Source organism: Budorcas taxicolor, chromosome 8 (genome assembly GCF_023091745.1).
Source record: "Budorcas taxicolor isolate Tak-1 chromosome 8, Takin1.1, whole genome shotgun sequence".
NCBI classification, from domain to species: domain Eukaryota; kingdom Metazoa; phylum Chordata; class Mammalia; order Artiodactyla; family Bovidae; genus Budorcas; species Budorcas taxicolor.
Genome location: NC_068917.1, coordinates 77223214 through 77247183, shown reverse-complemented (window position 1 = coordinate 77247183; position 23970 = coordinate 77223214). Strand labels below are relative to the sequence as shown.

The following is a 23970-nucleotide window of genomic DNA, read 5'->3' as shown; positions in this document are numbered from 1 at the left end:
TCAGATCCAGCCAAGATTGTGTAGTAGGCCGTGACCAGGTTAGCTAACCTCTACTTCCTCATCTGAAAAATGGGGAGAATACCTCTTTTGTTATGAGATTTTTGGATGGAATTAGATAAGATAACATGTGGTATAAATATAAGGAGCAGATATAAAACTATAAACATGTAACACTGTCCCTTTTCCACCTTCTAAGGAGGTTTCCATGTACCACTCAACTCTTGAACTTGGTAATGGGGAGCATGAAGCAATGCAGTTGAATCTGAATTATACACTGGAAGAAGCAAACAGTTGACTGTACGTGTGTGTGCTAAGTCACTTCAATTGTGTATGACTCTTTGTAACCCTATGGATGGTAGCCCGTCAGGCTCCTCTGTCCATGGAATTCTCCAGGCAAGAATATTGGAGTGGGTTGGCATGTGCCCCTCCAGAGGATCTTCCCAACCCAGGGATCGAACCAGCGTCTCTTATATCTCCTGCATCGGCAGGTGAGTTCTTTACCAGTAGTGCCACCTGGGGAGCTTAAGAGTTGACTAAGGGAAGAAAAAGAATGGATTTTGCCATGAGCAGTAGAGGGAAGGAAGATAAGAGCCTTCCTGGGCTGGATTTCAGGAATTTTTTAAAAATGCAAGTAAAGATATTTTTGGTCAGCAGTCAACCCGATTGGATATTAAGACATGATTATTAAAATGTTAAGAAATGTTGCTATTTTTCTTAAAAGTGATCCCTCAATGATATTTTTCCCCTAAAAGATTACTGTAAAGATTCAAGTTCAGCTCAGTTCAGTCGCTCAGTCATGTCCGGCTCTTTGCAACCCCATGAATCGCAGCACACCAGGCCTCCCTGTCCATCACCATCTCCCGGAGTTCACTCAGACTCACGTCCATCGAGGCAGTGATGCCATCCAGCCATCTCATCCTCTGTTGTCCCCTTCTCCTCCTGCCCCCAATCCCTCCCAGCGTCAGAGTCTTTTCCAATGAGTCAACTCTTCGCATGAGGTGGCCAAAGTACTGGAGTTTCAGCTTTAGCATCATTTCTTCCAAAGAAATCCCAGGGCTGATCTCCTTCAGAATGGACTTTTAGATAGCAGACTAATAATTTTTTGGAATGTGATACTACTAAGATTGGCTTCAAGGATAAGTAAGGTGGCCAAGCTTTTGGTGGGTTCTACACATGTAAAGAGCTTATGAAGAAAGCTTACATAGCAAGCTTACCTAGCCTTAAACCAACACAGAGGAGTAGGTGCTTGATAAACAGTGGCCTTGTCAGGGTGGGTGGACAAAGGAGGAGAGATGAGCTTGGCTCAAGGTCAAGTTATCCTGGGAGTTGGATTAATGAACTCAAGAAGTCTATTTTGCCATTGTTTTCATCACTAAGTCATGTCCAACTCTTCTGAAACCCCATGGACTGCAGCACACCAGGCTCCTTTGTTCATAGCATTTCCCAGGAAAGAATACTGGAGTGGGTTGCCATTTCCTTCTCCAGGGGATCTTCCCAATCCAGGGATAGAACCCGTGCAGCTTGTATTGCAGGCGGATTCTTAACCACTGAGCCACCAGGAAGATCCCCAAGAAGTCTATAGCTGAGACACAAAATTTGAGAGCCTGAAATAGAGTCTAAAGTTGCGTGACCAGAGGCTGCTCTGACTCTCCCAGCCTGAGTGGGAGCTGGCGCCCTGGGAAATGGACCCATGGAGAAACTATCTGAGTAGAGGCTGAAGGAGAAAGAGAGAACCATGGTTACCAGTAACTTCTGGTAACAGCTCTTCAGCTCCTTCGAAGGGGTCCAGGTGGCTAAGGAAAGCCGTCTCTGGTAAAAGGATCTGAGATTGTTTCTAAGCTGAAGATAGTCCTGGTGGGGGCAGGCGGCTGACGAACGATGAATGAGCCTCAGAGGATGTCAGGTGATGGCCGTGGAGAAGTCGCCCAGGAAGAAATAGTGCAGACAAAAATGACTTCCTTCTGCCCAGAGCAAGAAAGCCACAAAGGGCTTTGCATTCCCAGAGCAACGCTCATGATAGCAGGCTTCTTCTTTTCCCCTTCAGCCACACATAGAGACAGGAAGTGAAGTTCTGAGAAAGGCAGAAATAGGTGGAAAAGGACTTCCTTTTAAATGACTTGTACAGAATATAAGAGGTGTCCTCTGGAAAATATTCTGTTAAGAATAAGACTGTTCTGTCAAATGTTTGGATTTACTAATAAACCCCAAGAAAAGACTCTGGCTGCCAAGCTGAGATTTATTAATAGAGGGAGGAGGAATGAGATAATCCATTATGACAGAACCAAGAGGACTTCATGCACTTCTTTCTTTCTTTCTCATTTCTTTGAATATTAACTGTTTTCATTTGTTCATTTATTTATTTTTGGCTGCACTGGGTCTTCATTGCTGCACACAGACTCTCACTGCATGCAGTGAGTGGGGGCTACTCTTCGTTGAGGTGCACGAGCTTCTTGTTGGAGTGGCTTCCCTTATTGTAGAGCACAGGCTCCAGGTGCCCAGGCTTAGTTGCTCCAGAGCATACGGGATCTTCCAGAACCAGGGATTGAACCCACTTGTCCCCTGCAACGGCGGGCGGACCCTTTACCAGTGGATCACCAGGGAAGTCCCTCATGTCCTTCTTTGAAAAAGTCTTCCTACCAAAATATCTCTTGAAGTCATGACTCGGTGATTTGTTTGTGTGGCGTATAGTGTCTGCCTTAGAGCGAATTTGCTTCATTGTGACTGGTGAAGCTTTATTCTCATATAGGGCGATGGGTTCCAGGTTGTTCATTTCACCATAATGCTCCGTAGCTCACATCAGTAAGTCCTAACAGGCATTGGTATTTGGGGCCAGATGATTCTTTGCTGTGTGGTGCCATGTGGCATCCATGGCTGCAGCCTACTGAATGCCTTGCCCCCGTCATTCTGACAATGATGACAATGTGACAAGCAAAAAAGAAGGCCCCTACATGTTTCCAAATGCCAGGTTCCAGGAGATGTGGAACAGCCCTCAGGGTGAACTGCCAACTCATCTATTTGGTACTGTTTTCTTCTGCATGTATTGACACCAAAAATTAATCAAGAAAACCTCTCAATGATTCTCATCCATGCATTCAATAATTAACATACTCTTGCATCAGGCTCCCTTCTAGGTGCTGTGGATACAGCAGAGAATGAGAGAAAGTCCTGTACCCAGGGAGCTCCCATCCCAGTGCAAAGTATCAAGAATCTGAAGGGCTTCCCAAGTGACTCAGCAGTAAAGAATCTGCCTGCCAATGCAGGAGATGTGGGTTCAATCCCCGGGTCGGGATGATCCCCTGGAGGAAGAAATGGCAATCCTGTCCAGTATTCTCGCCTGGGAAATCCCATGGACAGAGGAGCCCGGTGGGCTACAGTCCATGGGGTCATAAAGTGTTGGACATGACTGAGTGACTGAGCACAGCACAGCATCAAGAATCCAAAATGCGTTTATATCTCGGATTTAGTTCTATGCCTGGAAGTGTGCTATAGACTGCTGGTGTCAGCCCCAAATGCATACTCTGAAGCCTTAGTACTCAATGCGATGGTATCTAGAAGTGAAGCCTTTGAGAGGTGAATAAGTCATGACGCTGGAGCCCTCACGTAGGAGACTAGTGCCCTTATAAGACGAGACGAAAGGGTGATGAACATTTTCTCTGTCATGTGAGGACAGCAAGAAGTGGCCGTCTGCAAGCCAGGAGGAGGGCTCTCACTAGAACCCAGCCCTCGCACCCTGGTCTTGGATTTCCAGCTTCCAGAACTGGGAGTAACAACTCTCTGTTGTTTAAGGCCCGCAGCCTGTGTTGTGTTGTTACGGTGGCCATGCTGTTATGGTGGCCACGCTGTTACAGCAGCCAAAGCATAAATTGATGAACTGATTCAAACCCCAGAAATATTCTGTACACAAAGAAACTCACTGCAGCAGTTATAAAAACAGCAAAATCCCCAGCATAAACCACCAATCCAAATAGTTTGAAAAGGACCATGAAAGTGATGGGAGGACCACATAGGGTTTATGTGCTTGTATAATTTTACAAAAATTGTATAAAGAGCTTGTAATCACTTTTGAAAACAGCTTCTATTATAAATGGGAGGTGTAGTATATATATACCCTGGTGGCTCAGTGGTAAAGAATTTGCCTGCCAAGAAGATCCCCTGGAGAAGGAAATGGCAACCCACTCCAGTATTCTTGTCTGGATAATCCCATGGACAGGGGAGCCTGGTGGCTACAGTCCAAGGGGTCACAAAAAAAGTTGGACATGACTTAGAGACTAAAAAACAGCAAAAACAACAGCAAGTACTATTATTGAATGAACATGTATTCCATTCTACATATCATTGGATTCAATTTTCTAATATTTTGTTGAGTATTTTTGCCTGTATATTCATGAGAGAAAATGATTTATAGTTTTCCATTCATGTCCATCTTTCATATATTCATATTATACTTGTAAAAAACTTTGAAAATAAATGTCTAAATTTGGCTATTAGGCTTAGTTTAGCAGATGAGGCATAAAAAATCCACAGTGAAATAAGAGCAGACATCAGCTTCCAGTCCGAGACAAATGGTAACTTTTGCCTACATGCTTGGCTCACATGCTACCCGGTAGAGACCTCCTACCCAACTTATAGGATCAGCTCTTAAGAGATATACAAACTCCCCGGGCAATATAACACTCTAAAATTAAAATGCTGACTGGACAGCAAATGTCACAGGATCAGAGAAAAACAATGGCCCAAACTCACTCAGGTCTTGATGAAAGTTAAGTTGAACAACTATTTTGCCTTCTGGATCTTGGAAGCCCATATGTAAAAGCAAACCTCACTGTAAAGCACAGCAATACAATCTACAACTCCACAGATATTCAAATGTTCAGACATTAATAAGCTCATAAAACTTAGACCGGAATTCTAGACTCTTAAGTAAATTTAGAGATCGCTTAATTTGATTCAGTTTTTAAATGAAGAAACTGCGAGCCTGGGAGGTCAAGTGACTTGCCCAGGAATATACAGGAGATTCTATTTTAAGCCAGCTGAAATGCTGTTAACTCTCCTACACTTTATCACTTATGAAGGCCAAGCTTCCTTGAGGTCAACTTCCTCCTTGTCTTTACATCAAGTGACGTAGGAGATTCCTGGTCTCCTCTGTGGCCTACAGGCTCAGCTCATTCACTCATTCATCCATTTATTGTACAGACCTGAGTGTCTGCTTTCTGTTAGGCACTAAGTAGCCACTGGGGAGACAATGGTGAATGAGACATAGTCCCAGCTTTCCAGGAAGCCACCTCTGTTTAGAGGCTGACAAGAGGCAGGCACCGTACAACCTTTCTAGGGCTCAGATTAGGGAAACGGGAGCACAGTGGCACCACCTCCAAACCCATGAAACCCACCTACACCCCACCCCATCCCACCTACTCTTGTCACTTTTTCACAGTTCTTCCAAGACTCTGAGTATCTTGTGAGCTCTCAGATCCTCTACCATGCTTCCGTAGCCTGGGCTCCGGCCCACCTGGGTGATGGTTGATAATTCTTCTCCAGGGCATGTGAGCTAGGTGGGCAGCCTGCAGGCAGAAGTGGGTACTTCGGGGCAGTGACCAATCCCAGCAACCTGAGATTTCAAAGCAGTGAATTTGGGATGTGACTTGGAAAACTGATACTTTCAGTCCCTCTGGTGACTTAGCGTGTCTGCCTCATCTGGGAAGACTGTAGTAGTGATTATTTGAACCCCTCTGCCTGCCCTATTCACAGCATCTCTTAGCATTCAATGCCACTGACCCCAGACACTGCCCTCTGTACACACCAGGTCAGTCCAAAAGTCTCTCTCCCTTGCTGGAATCTAGAGTTGAGACATGGAATTCCAGCCAGTCTCTGTTGACTTTATAACTAGAGTTCATCCATCCACCCATCCATCATTAAGTAAATACTCAATTCAGCAAACTGGGAAAACAAAAGGTTGCTCTCTCATGGAGCTTATTTTCTGTTGAGAGGAGGGTTAACAATGAACAAATAAGCATAATAATATCATAGGTCCTAATAAATACCAGGAAGACAAACAAAGAAGGCAGAGCAGCAGAATGGTGGTCAGGAGAGGCTGCTGTTCTGTGTGCTGTGTCCGTGTGTGCTCAGCTGTGTCCAGCTTTTTGCAACCCCCTGGATTGTGGCCTGCCAGTTTCCTCTGTCCATGGGTTCCCTGGCAAGAATACTGGAGTGGATTGCCATTTCCTTTTCCAGGGGATCTTCCCAACCCAGGGATCAAAGCTGGGTTTGATCTCCTCCATTATAGGCAGATTCTTTAACATCTGAGCCATTCCATGTGGAGTGGCCAGCAAAGTTCTCTCTGATAAGGGGGCATTTGAATGGATCTCTGAAGGAAGTCAGGGAGAGAGGGATGGCCTTGTGAGGGGAAGGATCTTCCAAGCAAAGGGACCAGATGTACAGAGTTCCCAAGGAGAGCATTTATGAAGCTCTGTGTGCTTGGCACATTTGGGGAACTGTAAAGAGGCCAGTGGGGCTGAGGTGGGGAAGGCACAGAGGAGATGACGGCAGAAAATGTCAGAAGGCCAGGCCAGAGGTCAGCAGACTTTTTCTGGAAAGGGTCAGGTAGCAAATACTTCAGGTTTTGTGGCCAAATGGTTTCTGTTGCAACTATTCACTTCTGCTATTGTAGCTCAAATGCACCAGAAATAATACACAAACAAGTGTGGTTAGGTTCCCCCCCCCCCCCAACCAAATTTGTTAACAAAAACAGGTAGTGAGCCATATTTGGTCTGCAGGCCCTATTGCAGGTCAAGGCAAGCACTTTGGATTTTACCTCGGGTGAGAAAGGTAGGCACCAGAGAGTTTAAAGCAGAGCAGTGATATGATCGAAGGTGTACCTTAACTATATCCCTCTAACTGACTTGTGTTTGAAAAATTCACCGTGTCTGCTGCCTGTGGAATGGAGCACACGGGGATACAGGCAGAGGCAGTAAGGAGGTGAATGCGTTATTCTAGGTAAGAGATGCTGTCGGCCTAGACCAGGGAAGAGGCAGCAGAGGTGCTGAGGAGGAATGCTCAGAATCTGGATATGTTTTAATCGTCGAGCAGACAGGATCTCCTAATGCATGAAGTACAGAGTGTGACAGAAAGCAAGAATTCAAGGAGGACTCGGAGGTTGACAGCTGGAGACATGGTCACTGAAAGAACAGAGCTGCAGTTGGTGGAGCTGGAAAGACTAGAGGAGAAGCTGAATTTCAGGAGAGGATTCTGAGCTGTTTCTTCACACGGAGGTGGGCAGCCAGCGGAGATGGCGGGGAGGTAGGTGTACCTATGGCCTGGGGTCATGGAAGGAAGCTGGAGCCAGTATTACACATTTAGGTGCCACTGGGTAAAATCAGAATTTCAAGCTCTGTGACACCTGCGGAATGACAAGGGACCAGCCTGTGGTGTCACCCGGGCTGACTGTCATGGGAATCAGGCTGGAGTGGGGACAGCCCACAGCTGGCCAGCAACTGAGAGTCCCAGGAGAAGGCAGGGCAAAGTGATAGGCCTTCATCAGCCTGTGGTCACTTTCTGACACTTGGCCTTGTGTCAGTGTGGAGGTGCAAAGGTGTGCAAAGTACTCACATCACCCTGTCTACTGTGTACACAGGCCTATGGGCTCCTGAATGAGGGTACCAGCATCTGCCATTGTGATCCCACTGAGGGCTTAAATGGTGGCCCCCTGAAAATGAGTCTGGGTGTCCTGGAACCTGTGATCATGACTTCATTTGGAAAAAGGGTCTCTGCTGATACCATCAAGTTCAGGATCTCAAGATGAGATCATTCTGGACTATCTGAGGTGGGGGGCAGCTCTTAAATCCAATGACTAGTGTCCTTATAAAAAGACACACAAAGGAGTGAAACAGGGAGAGAATGGAACGTGAAGACGAAGGCAAAGAGTGCAGTGATGCAACCATAAGCCCACAAGCCGAGGAAGTCTGGAGTGGCCAGAAGCTGGAGAAGCAAAGGAGGATTCCATCCTAGAGCCTCCGAGGGAGCCCAGTCCTGGGACCCCTTGATACAGGACTTCCAGTCTTGGGAACCATGCGAGAAAACACTTCTGTGTTTGAATCCACAAGGATCACAGTGATTCACAACAGCCGCTCCAGGAAACAAACAACAATAGCAGGACGAGTTCTGAGTTTTCCACACACCTAGGGGATAATTTTTAAAAAGTGCCTGAAGAGCAAAATAATAACGTTAACATGATTTATCACTCTGAAAGCATTCATTTGGATGTGCTAAAAGCGTATACCTAACAAGGACATTCAGTGATGCCACTGCCATTTAAAAATAGAAATGTGAGCACCGGCACCTCACTGCTAATTTGTGGACGTCATGGATCTGGGTGCGCAGTGAATAAAGGGGCGCAGAGGTCTGCCCAGCTGCCTCGCACTCACCTCTGTGGGTGTCGGGGGTGGGTGGGCTGGGCTGCCAAGCACACACAGGAAATGGGGAGAGGGTGCTGAAAGGAGGAGGTCCTTGTGAGTGTACCTTTTTTGGTCCCACTGTGTCTCTGTGGTGTCGATCTGTGGTTTCCTGGCTGAACCCCTTGTCTCAGGTTTCCAAGGACTGGTCTCTTGCCTGGAGGGCTGGTCTTGTGTGGCTGTTTAGAGTAACGTTTCTCTTAGCAACAGCAGCTTCCCAGGACATGAATTCCTTTTCTCTTACCGCTCAGCCTCATGGTCTTGCCCCCAGAGACACATGATAAGGACAGCTTGGATTGTTCTGGAAACAACCTGAGCCCATGAACTGTGGCCTGTAGACCCTCCTCGGACCACAAGGAGCTTTTGGTCCTCTGTCTGCTGAGGCTACTGTAACACAGGCCCATAGACTGGGTGGCTTACATGCCAACATGTACTCCTCAGAGTTGGAGAGGCTGAGAAGTCCAAGGTCAAGGTGTTGGCAGACCCCGTTCTTGGTGGGCGTTGTCTTCCTGGTTTGCAGAGACCTGCCCTGTGGCTGTGTCCTCACATGGCAGGGGACAGAGCTCTGGTCTCTTTGCCTTCTTCTCAGGACACTAAGACCTCATGGGAGCTTAAAGGTCATGACCTCAAGCTCACCTCGTAATACCTCTGCACTGGGAGTCAGGACTTCCATGTACAGATTTTGGAGGGGCCTGCCTGCTCAGTCACTCAGCCACGTCTGACTCTTTGTGACCGCCATGGACTGTAGGCCACCAGGCTCCTCTGTCCACGGGGATTCTCCAGGCAAGAAGACGAGTGGATTGCCATTCCCTTCTCCAGGGGATCTTCCCAACCCAGGGATCAAACCCACGTCTCCTGCATTGGCAGAGTGGGTTCTTTACCACTGAGCCACCTAGGGGGGAGGGGGCGCATGTTCAAGCCATAATACCCTGTGTCTGGTTAAGTGATAGGTTTAAACTCAAGAGTAACTGGGATGAATGTCTGACAAGGTAGGGCAGGGACAATGGGTGGCAGCATCTGAGATCTGCCTCTCTGGGAATATTCTGGGATGTCCTGTAAGACCACTTAGTCTACAGGGAGGCAATGAGTCCAAGCAGGTGTACAGCAGGGCTGCCTTTGGGCTGGGCTGTGCTCTCCTCACTCGTCAGGTGAGTGGCCTCTACCGGCCGCCCCACAGCCTGGAATCCTTGCTGTAGAGGGGAGGGGACAGAACTGGACCATCCGGGAAAGGGCACAGGATGGCTCTGTCTCTGACCCTCCTGGGGATGTAGACGTGGATTCTAAGTAGGGTGATGCTTCGGGACTAAGGAAGGATGGATCTTTTCGTTTGTTTGTCTTCGTTCGTACACAGGTCATGCAGGATCTTAGTTCCTCGACCAGAGAGGGAACCCGCACCTCCTGCAGTGGACGCGCGGACTCCTAACCACTGGACCCCCAGGGAAGTCCCAAGGACAGATCTTGATCATGGCTTTTCAGCACAATAGAGGCTGGCCGAGGGAGAGGGTTTTAATGTGGGGGCTCTGCTGCCACCCCGTGTCATTTTCTGCTTGAGGCCCTCTTGCGTGAGACACAGACGGTCCACTGATGGAGAGAGATGGGTCCATGCAGGGTGTGCGTCAGCTGGTGTCAGCAGGGGAGAGAAAACACCATGAACCAGCCAATCAGTGTTTTATGCAGAGAGGAGTGAGAACGGCACTTAGCCGTAGGTGATTTCTCCTCCGAATCATGATGCTCTCGAGATTGGCAGGGGTACTGCTCATATTCATCCCTGGACAGTGTGTGGAAAGAAAGACTCTCCCATACAACTGGGACATATGGTCAACCCACCCTAAAGAAAGAGAAGAGAAGGAGAAAAGAGGAGGGAGACAGGAGAGAGAAAGGAGAGGCTGTAAGAGTCAAAGAGAGACGCCCTGTGTGGGCATGTCTGGGCGGCACTCAGCTGCTTGTTTACAAAGTGTTATCTTAACCTCTTTCCCAGACAAGCAAATTAGCATGTTAGAAAAATATATGATGATAGAAGCCTCCACTTGCTCCAGAGCTCCCCCCACACACATTTTCCTATGAATATCAAACAAAAGGGAAACAGGAAATCAAGAGGAGCAGTCGCCATTTCTCATTCAGCATGTTGCTCCATTCTCTCCAACACCTGTCTAATTTCTGTTGGGTCCTAAACACAGGGGCCAGAGCTTATTTACAAAGCTTTCAACAACCTAGAGAAAACATCTTGAGGCAACTGTATTTATGCAGAAAGAGGCTGAGAAAAAAGGGGAAAACACGAGATTGGCAAGTACACATGGTGCAACTATGTTTTGGAAATGTGTTGCCAAGTGGACTGTGCCAGGGCCATTCTGCATGGCTTCTATTCCATCAGACACAATTCTGACACCTCCACTATTTGGAGGTCAGAATTTCTGGAGTGTTCTTGTGGAAGGACAAGTGCTTGGCAAGCTTGAAAGGACTGGCAGTACTTTGACACAGAGAAGATGGTGAAAGAAGATACAGAGCTGCAAGGGGAAAAATCCATCGGAGGATGAAGCCCAGCTGGGGAAAGAAATACTAGAAGCAGAGGGTGGGAAGGCCCAGTCCAGGCAGGGAAACTGGTCTGGATCTACACGACTGGAACATAGCATCTACAAACAGGCCATGAATAGCTAAACAGTTCCTTGATGTTTAGACCAAGCTCTTTCGTACTCTGTGCTCTCACAGAATTTCTGTCTTCCTGTCGGAGCACTTGTCTCCATTTGTAAAGGTTCATTCATCAGTGGGGGTCAACGTCATTCATTTCTGTGGGTCCTTGGCCTGAAAGCCCACTGAAAGCAGGGATTGTATTTGTGTTTGGGGGTTTGATTTTACTTCCATGCCATAACTGGCATGGTGCCAGGTACATGGGGGCACTCAACACATCCTTGTGGAATGGATGATGAAATTATTCAGGACTTCTTCTTTGATGATTTTACCCACATTCACGGCTTTAACCACCATGCAGAGGCTGACAAGATCCAAGTGTCTATCTCCAGCCCAGTTTTTCCTCCAGAATCACATATCAAACAGTCTACTCAACGTCTTCACATATATAGTGAAAGTGAAAGTGAAGTCATGTCTGACTCTTTGCTACCCCATGGACTGTAGCCCACCAGGCTCCTCCGTCCATGGGATTCTCCAGGCAAGAGTACTGGAGTGGGTTGCCATTTCCTTCTCCAGGGGATCTTCCCGACCCAGGGATTAAACCCAGGTCTCCCGCATTGTAGGCAGACGCTTTACTGTCTGAGCCACCAGGGAAGAATTCACATATATAACGTAACATGAAAATGTCAGAGCATCCCAATTGCACTTGACAGTCCACAACTGGTTCTGGGATCTCCCCACTCTCCAACCAGTTTCTCTTCAAGTGTCTTTCTCCTTAAGGAGTTGGGACCCTGACCACCTGAACGAGGGCTGCTGTTCTTGACACCTTCTTCTTTGTTTCTGAATCTCTGGTTCTTTAGCAAAACCTTTCATTTTCATCTCTTAAATTTTCTGGATTACAATCACTTCTCTCCATAGACTATGGTGATTAAGAGTGCAGGCTCTGGAAGGAGATTGCCTGAGTTTGAAAACAGGTTCCACCACTTACTAGCAATTTGCTTAACACTTCTGAACCTTATTTCCATATATAGAGAATGGAGATAATAGTAGTATGTGCTTCTAGGTTTCTTCTGAGAAGTTGATGAGATGATGCTTATGATGCACTTTCAAAATTGCTAGTTGCTATTATCATCACCACCACCATAAGCAGTACCACTATTACACCACTACCACCATCATCACCATCACTACCATCACCACCATCACTACCATCATCACCATCAACATTATCATCATCATCGATCCTCACCATCTCCACCACCGTCATCATCACTACTACTGCCACCATCATCACTGCCATCACCATCACCATAAATGTCTTCATTATTATCACCACCATCATTACCACCAGCACCATTATCACCACCACCAGCACCATCAACCCTTTCAAGATCACCATCACCATCGTGATCACCACCATCACCTCCAAGGCTACAGTCTTTATCTAAACTACCATCACCTCTTATCTGGATCACCACAATAGCCCCCTAACGTCTTCTTACATCCATTCTTGCCCTCTGCAACCTACTTCCCACTGTGTAGCCCAAGTGATCTTTAAAACGCAGTCTCACGTCACTCACATATTTCAACTGTCTCAGCAGCTCTCCAGGGGAGACGGGGTAAAATCCAAAATTGTTAACATGGTTTAGCTAGTCACCCTTGGACATCCTTTAGCCTCAAAACTAACAGGTGTATTGGTCACTTCAGGATCTTAGCAAAAGCTCTTTCCTTTGCCAGTAACACTATTCCTCTTGCCTTTTCCTCTTTCCTTCCTTACATGAGCAAAGCCTCTCTGGAATGGTAACATTCACTGTCTCTGCTCTCCAACTGACTGCACAATGGCTTCTTCCCCCATCTTTTCATTGAAATTGACCAGAAAAAGAGCATTATAGCACCTGCTGGTAAAGTCAATGAATCTATTTTTAGCCTTATCTGACTTGACCTTTTTGAGAATCTGACAGCTAACCACTCTTTCCTCAACGTTTCCTCTGCCTTTGTCTCTCCTTTCTGCTCTCTTGGTTCTTTTCATCTTCCTCTGGATGATTCTTCTTTTTTCCTTCATTTGCCCCTCTTTGCCGACTAAGGTCTGTCTAGCCAAGGCTATGGTTTTTCCAGTGGTCATGTATGGATGTGAGAGTTGGACTGTGAAGAAGGCTGAGCGCTGAAGAATTGATGCTTTTGAACTGTGGTGTTGGAGAAGACTCTTGAGAGTCCCTTGGACTGCAAGGAGATCCAACCAGTCCATTCTGAAGGAGATCAGCCCTGGGATTTCTTTGGAAGGAATGATGCTAAAGCTGAAACTCCAGTACTTTGGCCACCTCATGTGAAGAGCTGACTCATTGGAAAAGACTTTGATGCTGGGAGGGATTGGGGGCAGGAGGAGAAGGGGATAACAGAGGATGAGATGGCTGGATGGCATCACTGGCTCGATGGACGTGAGTCTGAGTGAACTCTGGGAGTTGGTGATGGACAGGGAGGCCTGGCATCCTGCGATTCATGGGGTTGCAAAGAGTCGGACATGACTGAGCAACTGAATTGAACTGATCAGCCCCTTAGAAGTTGATTGCCCAAGGTTTCCTACTTAGAACCTTTCTTTTGCTCTTCTCATTCTCCATGGGTGATCCTACCTATTCATATGATATCCACTGCATAATGACTCCCAAATCCTCATCTCTAGGGCCTTTCTCCCTCCTCAGCTCCAAGTCCATGCCCTTCTATGAGGGTGTTTCATAAAGATGTCAAACAGAACACTCATAAAGCTGAAATCTCAGAACGCCCTTCCTTTCTCTGTTGGTATCTCAGTGAATGGTACCAACACCCATTCAGTGGCCCAAGCAAAAGCTTGAGTCATCCTTATTTCCTTTCTTTCTCTTCCTCCCTACATCAGGTTAATCATCAAGTTCTATTGATTCTGCCTGTTTAGATGCACTTGGATCTGCTGACTTGTCTTTGTAACCTATGCCACTCCCTTAGTTTATCATATCCCACCTACACTACAGCCATGGCTTTCTAATTCTTCTGCCTTTCATCAGCCTTTCCTCTCTCCTATACTTTTTGTACTTTGGTAGGAGTTGAGGGAAAACAAATCCCTAAATGATTTCTTAGAGAACTGGCTGTCCAACATATAGGAGAAAGGGTTTCTTAGGCAAATAAGAAATGACTGACTTAAGAGAACAGCCTCAGATATGCAGATGATACCACCCTTACGGCAGAAAGTGAGGAGGAACTAAAAAGCCTCTTGATGAAAGTGAAAGTGGAGAGTGAAAAAGTTGGCTTAAAGCTCAACATTCAGAAAACGAAGATCATGGCATCTGGTCCCATCACTTCATGGCAAATAGATGGGGAAACAGTGGAAATAGTGTCAGACTTCATTTTGGGGGGCTCCAAAATCACTGCAGATGGTGATTGCAGCCATGAAATTAAAAGATGCTTACTCCTTGGAAGGAAAGTTATGACCACCCTAGATAGCATATTCAAAAGCAGAGACATTACTTTGCCAACAAAGGTCCATCTAGTCAAGGCTATGGTTTTTCCAGTAGTCATGTATGGATGTGAGAGTTGGACTGTGAAGAAAGCTGAGCACCAAAGAATTGATGCTTTTGAATTGTGGTGTTAGAGAAGACTCTTGAGAGTCCCTTGGACTGCAAGGAGATCCAACCAGTCCCTTCTGAAGGAGATCAGTCCTGGGATTTATTTGGAAGGAATGATGCTAAAGCTGAAACTCCAGTACTTTGGCCACCTCATGAGAAGAGTTGACTCATTGGAAAAGACTCTGATGCTGGGAGGGATTGGGAGCAGGAGGAGAAGGAGACGACAGAGGATGAGATGGCTGGATGGCATCACTGGCTCGATGGACGTGAGTTTGAGTGAACTCTGGGAGTTGGTGATAGACAGGGAGGCCTGGTGTGCTGCAATTCATGGGGTTGCAAAGAGTTGGATATGACTGAGGGAATGAACTGAACTGAACTGAACTGAAGAGAACATCACTGCTGTGGCTCTTTATTAGAACCCATCATGCAGAACAGCATATTAAAGATTCTAAGAAATCCTGTCACAAAGGAATTGGTTCAGAATTATTTAACCAAGCATCTCCAAACTCCTTCGACCATAAAAAATCCTTTTCCAGAATGTACTTCCTAACATCTTGCAGGACACTACAAACTGTTTCAAACTACAAATCTGATCATCTTACTTTACTTGAAGGTATGACAGGTAAGTGGATAAACACTAAAAGACGATGATTTTAATTTTATTCTACAGGCGATTAGAAACCCTTGGAGATTCTTGAGCAGGGTAAAGACATAATACCCACACAGTCAATAACTTCCAAGGACTGAGCTCCTGCTATATTCTGGATGTTTCTCATCTACCATCTCTGATCCTTAACAATGAAGCTACAGGCAGGCATAGTCCCTAGGTGAGGGGACTGGGCCAGGTTGGCTAAGTGTTGGGTCTAAGGCCATACAACCAGTAAGGGTGGAGTGGTATAAAGTTCAAGGTCTAGATGATTTTAAAGGCATGGCTGTTTTCAGTGAGCAGGTGACATGTTGTCTCTAGGACAGATGTGAAACAGGAAAAATCAGAAGGCTGGGACATAAACTCCTAGGAGGCTACCACTTCTTTTTTTGTTCTTTTTCCACCTCTGTTTTTATACTTCTCCAGATAATACTTCAAGTACTAGCCATTCTTCATTTTTTCTTAAGATTTTTTGATGTGGATCATTTTTAAAGTCTTTATTGAATATGTTACAACAGTGTTTCTGTTTTGTGTTTTGGATTTTTGGCCATGAGGCATGTGGGACCTTAGCTCTTGACCAGGGGTTGAACCTGTACCCCCTTCATTGGAAGGTGAAGTCTTCATCACTGGATGCCAGGGAAGTCCCTGAACCATTCTTTCTAAGCTCAGGTCTCCTCGCCCTTTCTGTAGGCTTTTGTATTTTTTCTCCTTAAGCACCCAGCAAGACATCAGATGGCTCCAGGAAAGCCTCTCTTTCTTGAAAGCTGTGTGTCTCTAGTGCCTGTCTGAGCCCAGATTTCTCAGCTTGATATTCTAGGCCCTCCCTTATCCGCCATCAAATTTCCTTTCTGATCTTGACTCTAGATACCTTTCTAAATATAACCCATGCCCCAGCCAAACCCAACTACCCACTGTTCAGCAGCCTCCCTGTCTTTGTTCTTGCCGTGTTCTCCTCTTAGAAAGCCCTCTTCAGTACTGCCTCTTCCAATCCACCAATCCTTTTGGGTTCCTTTTCACCATACCTCCACAGAACACGGGCTTCCTTGGTGGCTCAGATGGTGAAGAATCTGCCTGCAATGCAGGAGCCCTGGGTTCAATCCCTGGGATGGGAAGGCACTCTAGAGAAGGGGATGGCTATCCACACAAGTATTCCTGCCTGGGAAATCCCATGGACAGAGGAGCATGGGCTACAGTCCATGGGGTTGAAAAGAGTTGGACACGACTGAGCAACTTAGCATGCATGCACACCACAGAGCACATCCTAATATGATTAGTTTAACTACACGCTCTTTGGGTTTCAGCCCCAAAGGGCAAGAAGGTGCTCCAAACATGGAAATTAGATTGCCTTCTGAAATTAAACTAGTAAACCCCATTGTAGATGGCATCAGCTATCTGCAAAGATGATATACTCAAAGGAAGGCTCAAGAAGTAGAGAGTTAAGGAGATCTGAAAACATCCTTTTGGAGGAAAGTGCCTAGGACTTTCTCCTGGGACACAATTGTACACACATATCTGGAACCATAAGATGCAGACAAGGCCCTCATCAAATCAGTTATAGGAAACAGGGGGAAGAACCAACCCAGAATCAATTGTGACACTAGGCCAAGACAGAGACCTAATCAATTACATTCGGCTCAGCATGTTGAAGCACAGCGTGTGCTGTTACAGACAGAAGGCAGCCAAATGCACAGACGTGGAGAGGCTGCTGCCAGTGCTGACTGGAAGAGATGCTTTCTGAGTCTGGGAAATGGTGACTTCTGGGACATGGAAGGGTTGGTGATTACAGAACTAGAGATGGTTCCTCCAGCTCTCTCAGATCTGATGAGTGTTCCCAAGATCCTCCTGCTTCCTTTGTTCAAATGACAAACCCAGCAAAGCCATCTCTGGAGAATCAGTTTGGCCTTGGCTTACTTTCGCATCATCAGAAAGGAATACTCTGAGCAGTGGAAAGTGATATCCTTGCTGTATCTATTGCAAAGGTTCAATCAGATAATGTAGAGGGGTTGATTCAGGCATGTACATAGGAAAGAAAGAAAAGTGTTAGTTGCTTAGTTATGTCCAACTCTGTGACTCCATGGACTGTAGCCCACCAGGCTCTTCTGTCCATCGGATTCTCCAGGCAAGAATACTAGAGTGGGTTGCCATGTCCTTCTCCAGGGGATCTTCCTGACCTGGGAATTGAACCTGGGTCTCCTGCATTGCAAGCGGATTCTTTACCATCTGAGCCACCAGGGAAGCCCCATGTATATAGGAATTGTTCAATAAATGTTGCATTTAAAATTAATCGGTGTATTGTGGCTCTGCTTCTGATGACAAGCTCTCATACATTTGGTTAAGGTGAGTTAGCTTCCTGGTGTCAAGGTGCCCTGGTGACTGTGGGTACTTGGGTTTGCAAAACAGATTCTGTGACTCTGGATGAGAATGAACCAGTTGAAGCACAGCCTCAGAAAGGGCCTGGCAACCAGGCACCTGGTCAAGGGCATCTCTAGTTTATTACCATCCTCTAAATGTCTCCACAGAGACATTTCTAAGCATCCAGAGCATGTCTGGGAAAATCCCTCTTGTTCTGTGTTCAATGCAATCACTTGTGTATTCCAATTCCATGAGAGTGTGAGCTCTTTGATATGAGAGGGAGCATGTATATCCCTTGCAGAGCCTCAAATGTCAAAAATAAGGGACAAGTTGAAATGAGATAAATCAAAGCTTGAGCAAATGACCTAGGGTTTGAAGGAAGGCTACACACTCTGCCCCCACCCCTAGAGCAGCAGAGCCTTGGAGAGGAAGCCCAGAGCTGCAGGAGGAGAGCATCCCTCTGGTGCCCACTCGTCCCTGCCATCCAGGGAGTGGATACAGGAGAGCTGTCAGGCTGAAGCAGAGATGCTCAGCCACCCAGGAAGAGTGAGGGAGAGACGGACAAATGGATGGAGCAGGTGGTGCCCGCCACACTCACCCGGATCTCGGTCTGCACAGTGCATTTAACCAGTTTGAAGTTCTTCCCAGGGTTGAAGCTGTTGCCATAGAAGCAGACCTTGAGGATCCTCACGTCTTCCTTTTCCACGTCTACTGGCACGACCACCATGGGCTCTGCGGGGCCTTCAGGCCGACGTAATGTGCCCACCTTCACTCGGCTCAGGGCCTCAGACACCCTGGACATCCTCTCTGACGGTGGCTAGGACCAGAACATCGCAGTCCTGCGGAGACAGCAAAGGGATGGCCCTGAAATGATGGTCGTGGGCCCACCTGCCTCACCCCCCAGGGGCAGAACCCAGCAAGCACACCTCCTCCTACTCCTGAAGACGCCCCTTAAAGGCATCCAGCTTGGAGGATGGGGAAGCAGAAGTGCAAAGGAGCAGTCTGAATGAACATCCAGGTACCAGCCAGGGGATCTGGTGTGTGCAGGCGGGTGCTCTCTGTGAGGGGCCCCTTCTCCCCATCACTTTCCTCCTCCCACACTGGCTCCTAGGCAAGGGGCCCACATTTTGCATACGCAGCTGTGAGAGGAGGCGGCCCCAGCATGATTCCAAGGCACAGCTGAGCAGAAAAAGTGAAAAGCAAGACAGCAGAAAATAGCAGGAGAGGAACAGGGACAAGGGGGGAGAAGCCGGGAAGAAATAGAAGTGGAAAATGGATAGCCTGGAGGGCAGTGGGATGGAGAAATCAGAAAAGGATCCAGGTAGGGGACCAGCCGGGAGCTGATGGCTTTGCCCGTACCCACCTGCAGCTGCCAGCCTGGGTTTCAGGGCTGGCAGCCTCGGTCCCACTGGAAGTCATCTCCCAGAGCATCTGTCACCATATCAGATGGCACCCTGGCATCCCAATCTGAGAGGTCTTTCTGCTGGGGGAGGGGTGTCGAGGGGGTTAGGGGGTGCGACTGGGCCCCTAGAAGACCCAGCCCAGTTCTGACGACAGTTTGGTTGACATCTACATGGACTATAAGTATCCTAGGAATCTCCAGTTCACCCCGAATCTCAGCCAACATTGGCCCTGGATTCTTGATCCAACAACAGCTCTGTAGGGTTTACTATCACTGGTCTAAAGCTATTCCTGCTTTAAGAATACTCAAAGGGAGCAAAGGAAGTCTGACACCAGACTGGAGATGCCAACCTTGGCTCCACATTAATATCCCCTGTGAAGCTGTTAAGAAAGTATAAATCCAGACCCATGCCCAGAGATTGTCAGTAAGGTGGTCTGGGGGAGGTCTGGCATTGGTATTTTTAAGTTTCCAAGGATGTTTCTAACATTCAGGTTAGGTTGGGAACTTCCGTTCTAGACTAAGTTTAGTTCTCATCAAAACCCATTCCTACAGAGAAATCTCTCCCTTCTAACAAGAGACTGTGATTTTAGGGGGACATTCCTAGACTAGGAGTTGGGGGCTGAAGGATGGAGTGACAAGTGAACTTATTCATGAAACAGAAATAGAGTCACAGATGTAGAGAACAAACTTCTGGTTGCCAGAGAGTAAGGGGAGGGGAGGGATGAATTGGGAGATTTGGACTGACATATACACACTACTACATATAAAATAGATAACTAATAAGGACCTGGGCTTCCCAGGTGTCTCAGTGGTAAATAATCTGCCTGCCAAGCGGGAGACGCAGGTTAAATCCCTGGGTTGGGAAGATCCCCTGGAGAAGGAAATGATAACCCACTCCAGTATTCTTGATGGGAAAATTCCAAGGACAGGGGAACCTGGTGGGCTACAGTCCATGGGATTGCAAAGAGCTGGACATGACTGAGCGATTGAACATACACTACACACCAGAATATAATGAATGTACGACTCTGGTGGGGGATGTTGGTAGCCAGGGTGACTATGCATGTTTGAGGGCAGGGGGTAGATGGGAAATCTCTGTACCTTGATACCACTGACATTGGCACAAACTCCATGCAAGAAAAAAAAAAAGTGTCAGCCCAACATGGAACATCCCAATCTGTGAAGAGCCTTGAACCCTCCTGGCTTAGAGAGTGTCACCCCTTCCCAAGCTAAGATGTGGTCATGACAGGTCCTGGAGGGACTTAAGAGTCTGGGCAAAAGACCTCAGTCCAGAAAGGTGGTACCCACATCTCTGATGACACATGGCAACTCCCTCAAGGGCATCCGAAACCACCAGCTGTCAGTACAGATCTGCAGTGAACTGCCAAAGGAATCCCTCCTGAACTCTCTGAAGCTGAGTAACTGAAAGGTGTTCTATAATCAAAGCCTCAGTCACCTGCCTTTGGGGTCTTAGAGAAAACAGCCCTCAGCCTCATGCATGGTCTTCTCTCCCAGCCCACCACAGCTGATTTCAGTCTACCAACGAATGGCAGTGGACGCAGTGTGGAAAACAGGAGAATAACCCACTGACTCTAGCTCATGCTTCCTGACAACACAACCGGCCTGTCCTTCCAGACTTTGCCTGATAACTTGAATCTCTCATGGACAGCTTGCCTCTGGATTTTGATGATCACAAAATCCTCTGGCTCTCCATGTGTGAATCAAAACCCCTGCCCTCCAGTCCAGACCTGGACCGCAGCCTGGTGACCCCTTCTCCCTGCGTCCCGGCCAGCCCCAGACCCTGTGAGCACTGGCAGAGCAGAGACCATCCCACCACCCTGGGGAGAACCCTGGCAGTGAGCCAGTGTGGGCTCCGGGCTGCCTCCCAGCCCCCAGATCTGCCCAAGTCAGAGCCAAAGAATAACAAACACAAGGAAATGGGCTCAAATTAAAACAGGAAAAGTTTTGATTGGCTCTAAGAACGTCTTGGACAAGAACTGCCAAGGGCACTGACAGAAGCTGAACAGTCTTTGCGTCCCTGAAGACTTCAGGAAAAAAATACAGGACACTCTTCCTGAACATGAGACATTCACCTGCCTGAAGGGGGCAGGGGGGAAATTAGGAAATTTATTTATTTATTTTTAACTTTTTATTTTATATTGGAGTATAGCTGATGAGATGGTTAGATACCATCACCAACTCAATGGACATGAGTTTGAGCAAACTCCAGCAGATAGTGAAGGACGGGAAGCCTGGTGTTCTGTAGTCTATGGGGTCGAAAAGAGTCAGACATGACTTAGCAACTGAAGAAGGATAGCTGATTAACAATGTTGTGATAGTTTCAGGTGGAGAGTGAAAGGACTCAGCCATACATATACATGTATCCATTCTCTCCCCAAACCCCCTCCCATTCAGGCTGCCACACAACATAGAGAAGAGTTTCTTATGCTATACAGTAGGTCCTTGTTGGCTATCTATTATAAATATAGCAAGGTGTATACATCCATCTCAAACTCCCTAACTATCCCTTCTCCCCATCCTCTTCCCTGGCAACCATGAGTTCATTCTCTAAGTCTATGAGTCTGCTTCTGTTAGAAAAACATACTCTTGTTTTTGAAGATGTTGCAAGGTAATGTTACATCTTACTGAACACACACTGTGTGTTAGGGAGCTTGTGTAAGCAATCGTTCATTCTCTAGAAAGAGTCTGCAGAGGTCTAGGCAGAGTCTGCCTGGAGAGGTCCAGTGAGGTGACTTTGTCCAGATCACACAACTGGTAAGGGCAGAGAATTAAGGCTGCCGAGTTGCCAAAGATTAGAGGGCCCATGGTATCACGTCCTGCCAACCAAGTGTCCGGCTCTGCCACCAACCAGCCCTTGTACCTTGAGATGTCAGGCTGGGATGGGACAGAGTTCCCAAACAGCAGCTGGCAGGTGGATGATGGCCTTTGGTGACATTTTGCTGTGTCCTTGGAAAAATGAGAAAAAATAAGGACACTATGGAGGATCCATCATAAAACTCAATGTATTTCATTTGAGGCGCAGGGGCAGTCTTTCATTCTTTGTCTTTCCACCTTTTTTTTTTTTTTTTTGGTTTGGTTTTCCAATGTTCATTAATTTATGAGATGACAGTAATAGCCTTTGGCAACTGACATTGAAGCTGGGCCTCTTGGGCAACCAGACTTGAGGTGACACTGGGAGTTCCAAGGGTAAAAGGCAAAGTCTTGAGGATTGGAAGTTCTGCCCTGGATTCAGGGAGCAGAGACAGGGCACCATTAGTCAGGAAGATGGCACAGTATCAGGAAGAGAGCACAGACACCTGACTCATTTGAACCTGGTTTAAAACTCATGTCCTCGGGGCTGCCATGCTGCACAAGTCTGGGGCGTTACTCACGAGGGATTTCACAGTTAGGCAATGTGGTGGCCTTCAGTCTCTGCTGCTTATTAGCTGTGTGATCTGGACAAGGATATCTCTCAAGACCTCAGTTTCCTTTCTTGGGATAGGAGGCTAACATTACCTATCCTAGAGAATTTTCTGAAAAATCAGAGATTACTTAGATAGATTCCCTGGCACGTGTATTTTTTTAAATGCCTGTGACTTGGCAGAAGAAAGAACCAGAAACCCAATACCAGTGTCTGCTTGTAAAAGATTAAACAGAGCCAGTAAGTCAAGGCTCAGGGGGTTGTGACAATCCTTCCTATCTCCAGTACCAGTGCCACCCACTCCATCTACCTTGGCACCTGAAAAGATCACCTCCACCTCCAACCCTCTGCTCACACTTAGAGCCATCGTCTGTTCTGTACATGGAAGGAGGCCCCCCAGGACACAGTTGAAAGGCCAGTCCTCTGCGTCCAGCAGAAGCCAGAATGTCATGAGACACACACTTTATTTCCACTCTGTCTCTGAGTCACTTCCTCTTGCCGTTTCCACATCAACAAAATGGGGAACACATGCCTTTCCTCTGCAGAGGCCTGCTGAGAACAGCCACTTAACGAATTGGCAATGACCTTGCAGTCTTGGGGAGCCAGGCCTGTGTTTCTGGGAAGCTGGGCCCTACTGGCTCCATGCAGTGCCCCTCCCCAGCCCAAGCCCTTTCAAACCCCAGTTCCCACTGGGTGGCAGCATTCTGCTCACCCTGGGGAAGCCCAATCCATCACTTGTTTAATCCCTTCCCCTCCTCTCCAAGCATCCCTCCCCACTACCTTGCAAAGGAAGGACCCAAGAAGGTTGTGATTAATGCCAGCTCTAATTCAATGTCATTCAAAAAACCTCTACTGAGACTCTATCGCATTTTCAGCCTGCCACCTCCGCACACATTACCCACTCCGGATCATTCTCTTACCAGCACTTTGTGACCAGAGGTCACCTGACTGGGGCTGGCTCTCGGGGGGTGGGAGACCTGCCCTTTCTTGTTCACAGAACCTCTGTCCTCTCACTAGTTCAAGGGCTCTGAGCCCTACAGCTGGGCAGAGCCTTTTTACCTCCTGGTGACTTCTGGGTGCCCCTGTTTCCCCAACCCTTCATGAAATCCCCCTCCCCTCGCTTCTAACTGGCCAGTTCATGAGTGATTTGGGCTGGCTGGTTTTTCTCCCCCTCCCTCCCTTCCTTTTTTCTTTCCTTCTTTTTCTTCTTCTTCCCTTCTTCTCCTTCCCCTCTTCTCCTTCCCCTTTCTTCCCCCCACTTTTCTCTCTCCCTTTCTGCTTTGCTATGTTTCAGAAGGCATGCCAGAATCCAGAGATAAGAAGATAAACAGAAGAAAGAAGAGGGTCCCCATAAGCAGGGACTCATCCAGTAAAAAGGAAAAGGATTAAGCAAAGCAGCCACAATGTGATACAGGATCTAATGGGGTCTCCCCTAGGTGTCAGAGGATCAAAGAAGAGGACTTGCCTCTGGGGCCCTGGGGTCTCAGGAA

The 23970-nt window shown here is 47.3% G+C and overlaps 1 protein-coding gene across 2 annotated transcripts in view; it reads right to left on the bottom strand.

Annotated features, from left to right (window-relative positions):
- Positions 1 to 23970, bottom strand: part of PTK2B (protein tyrosine kinase 2 beta) — a 138248-nt gene that overhangs the window by 48098 nt on the left and 66180 nt on the right. For both annotated transcript variants that reach the window (XM_052644962.1, XM_052644963.1), the window contains exon 2: positions 18256 to 18496. In XM_052644962.1, coding sequence (XP_052500922.1) covers positions 18256 to 18459 — 204 coding nt within the window. In that variant the 5' untranslated portion in view covers positions 18460 to 18496. The remainder of the gene's footprint in view (positions 1 to 18255; positions 18497 to 23970) is intronic.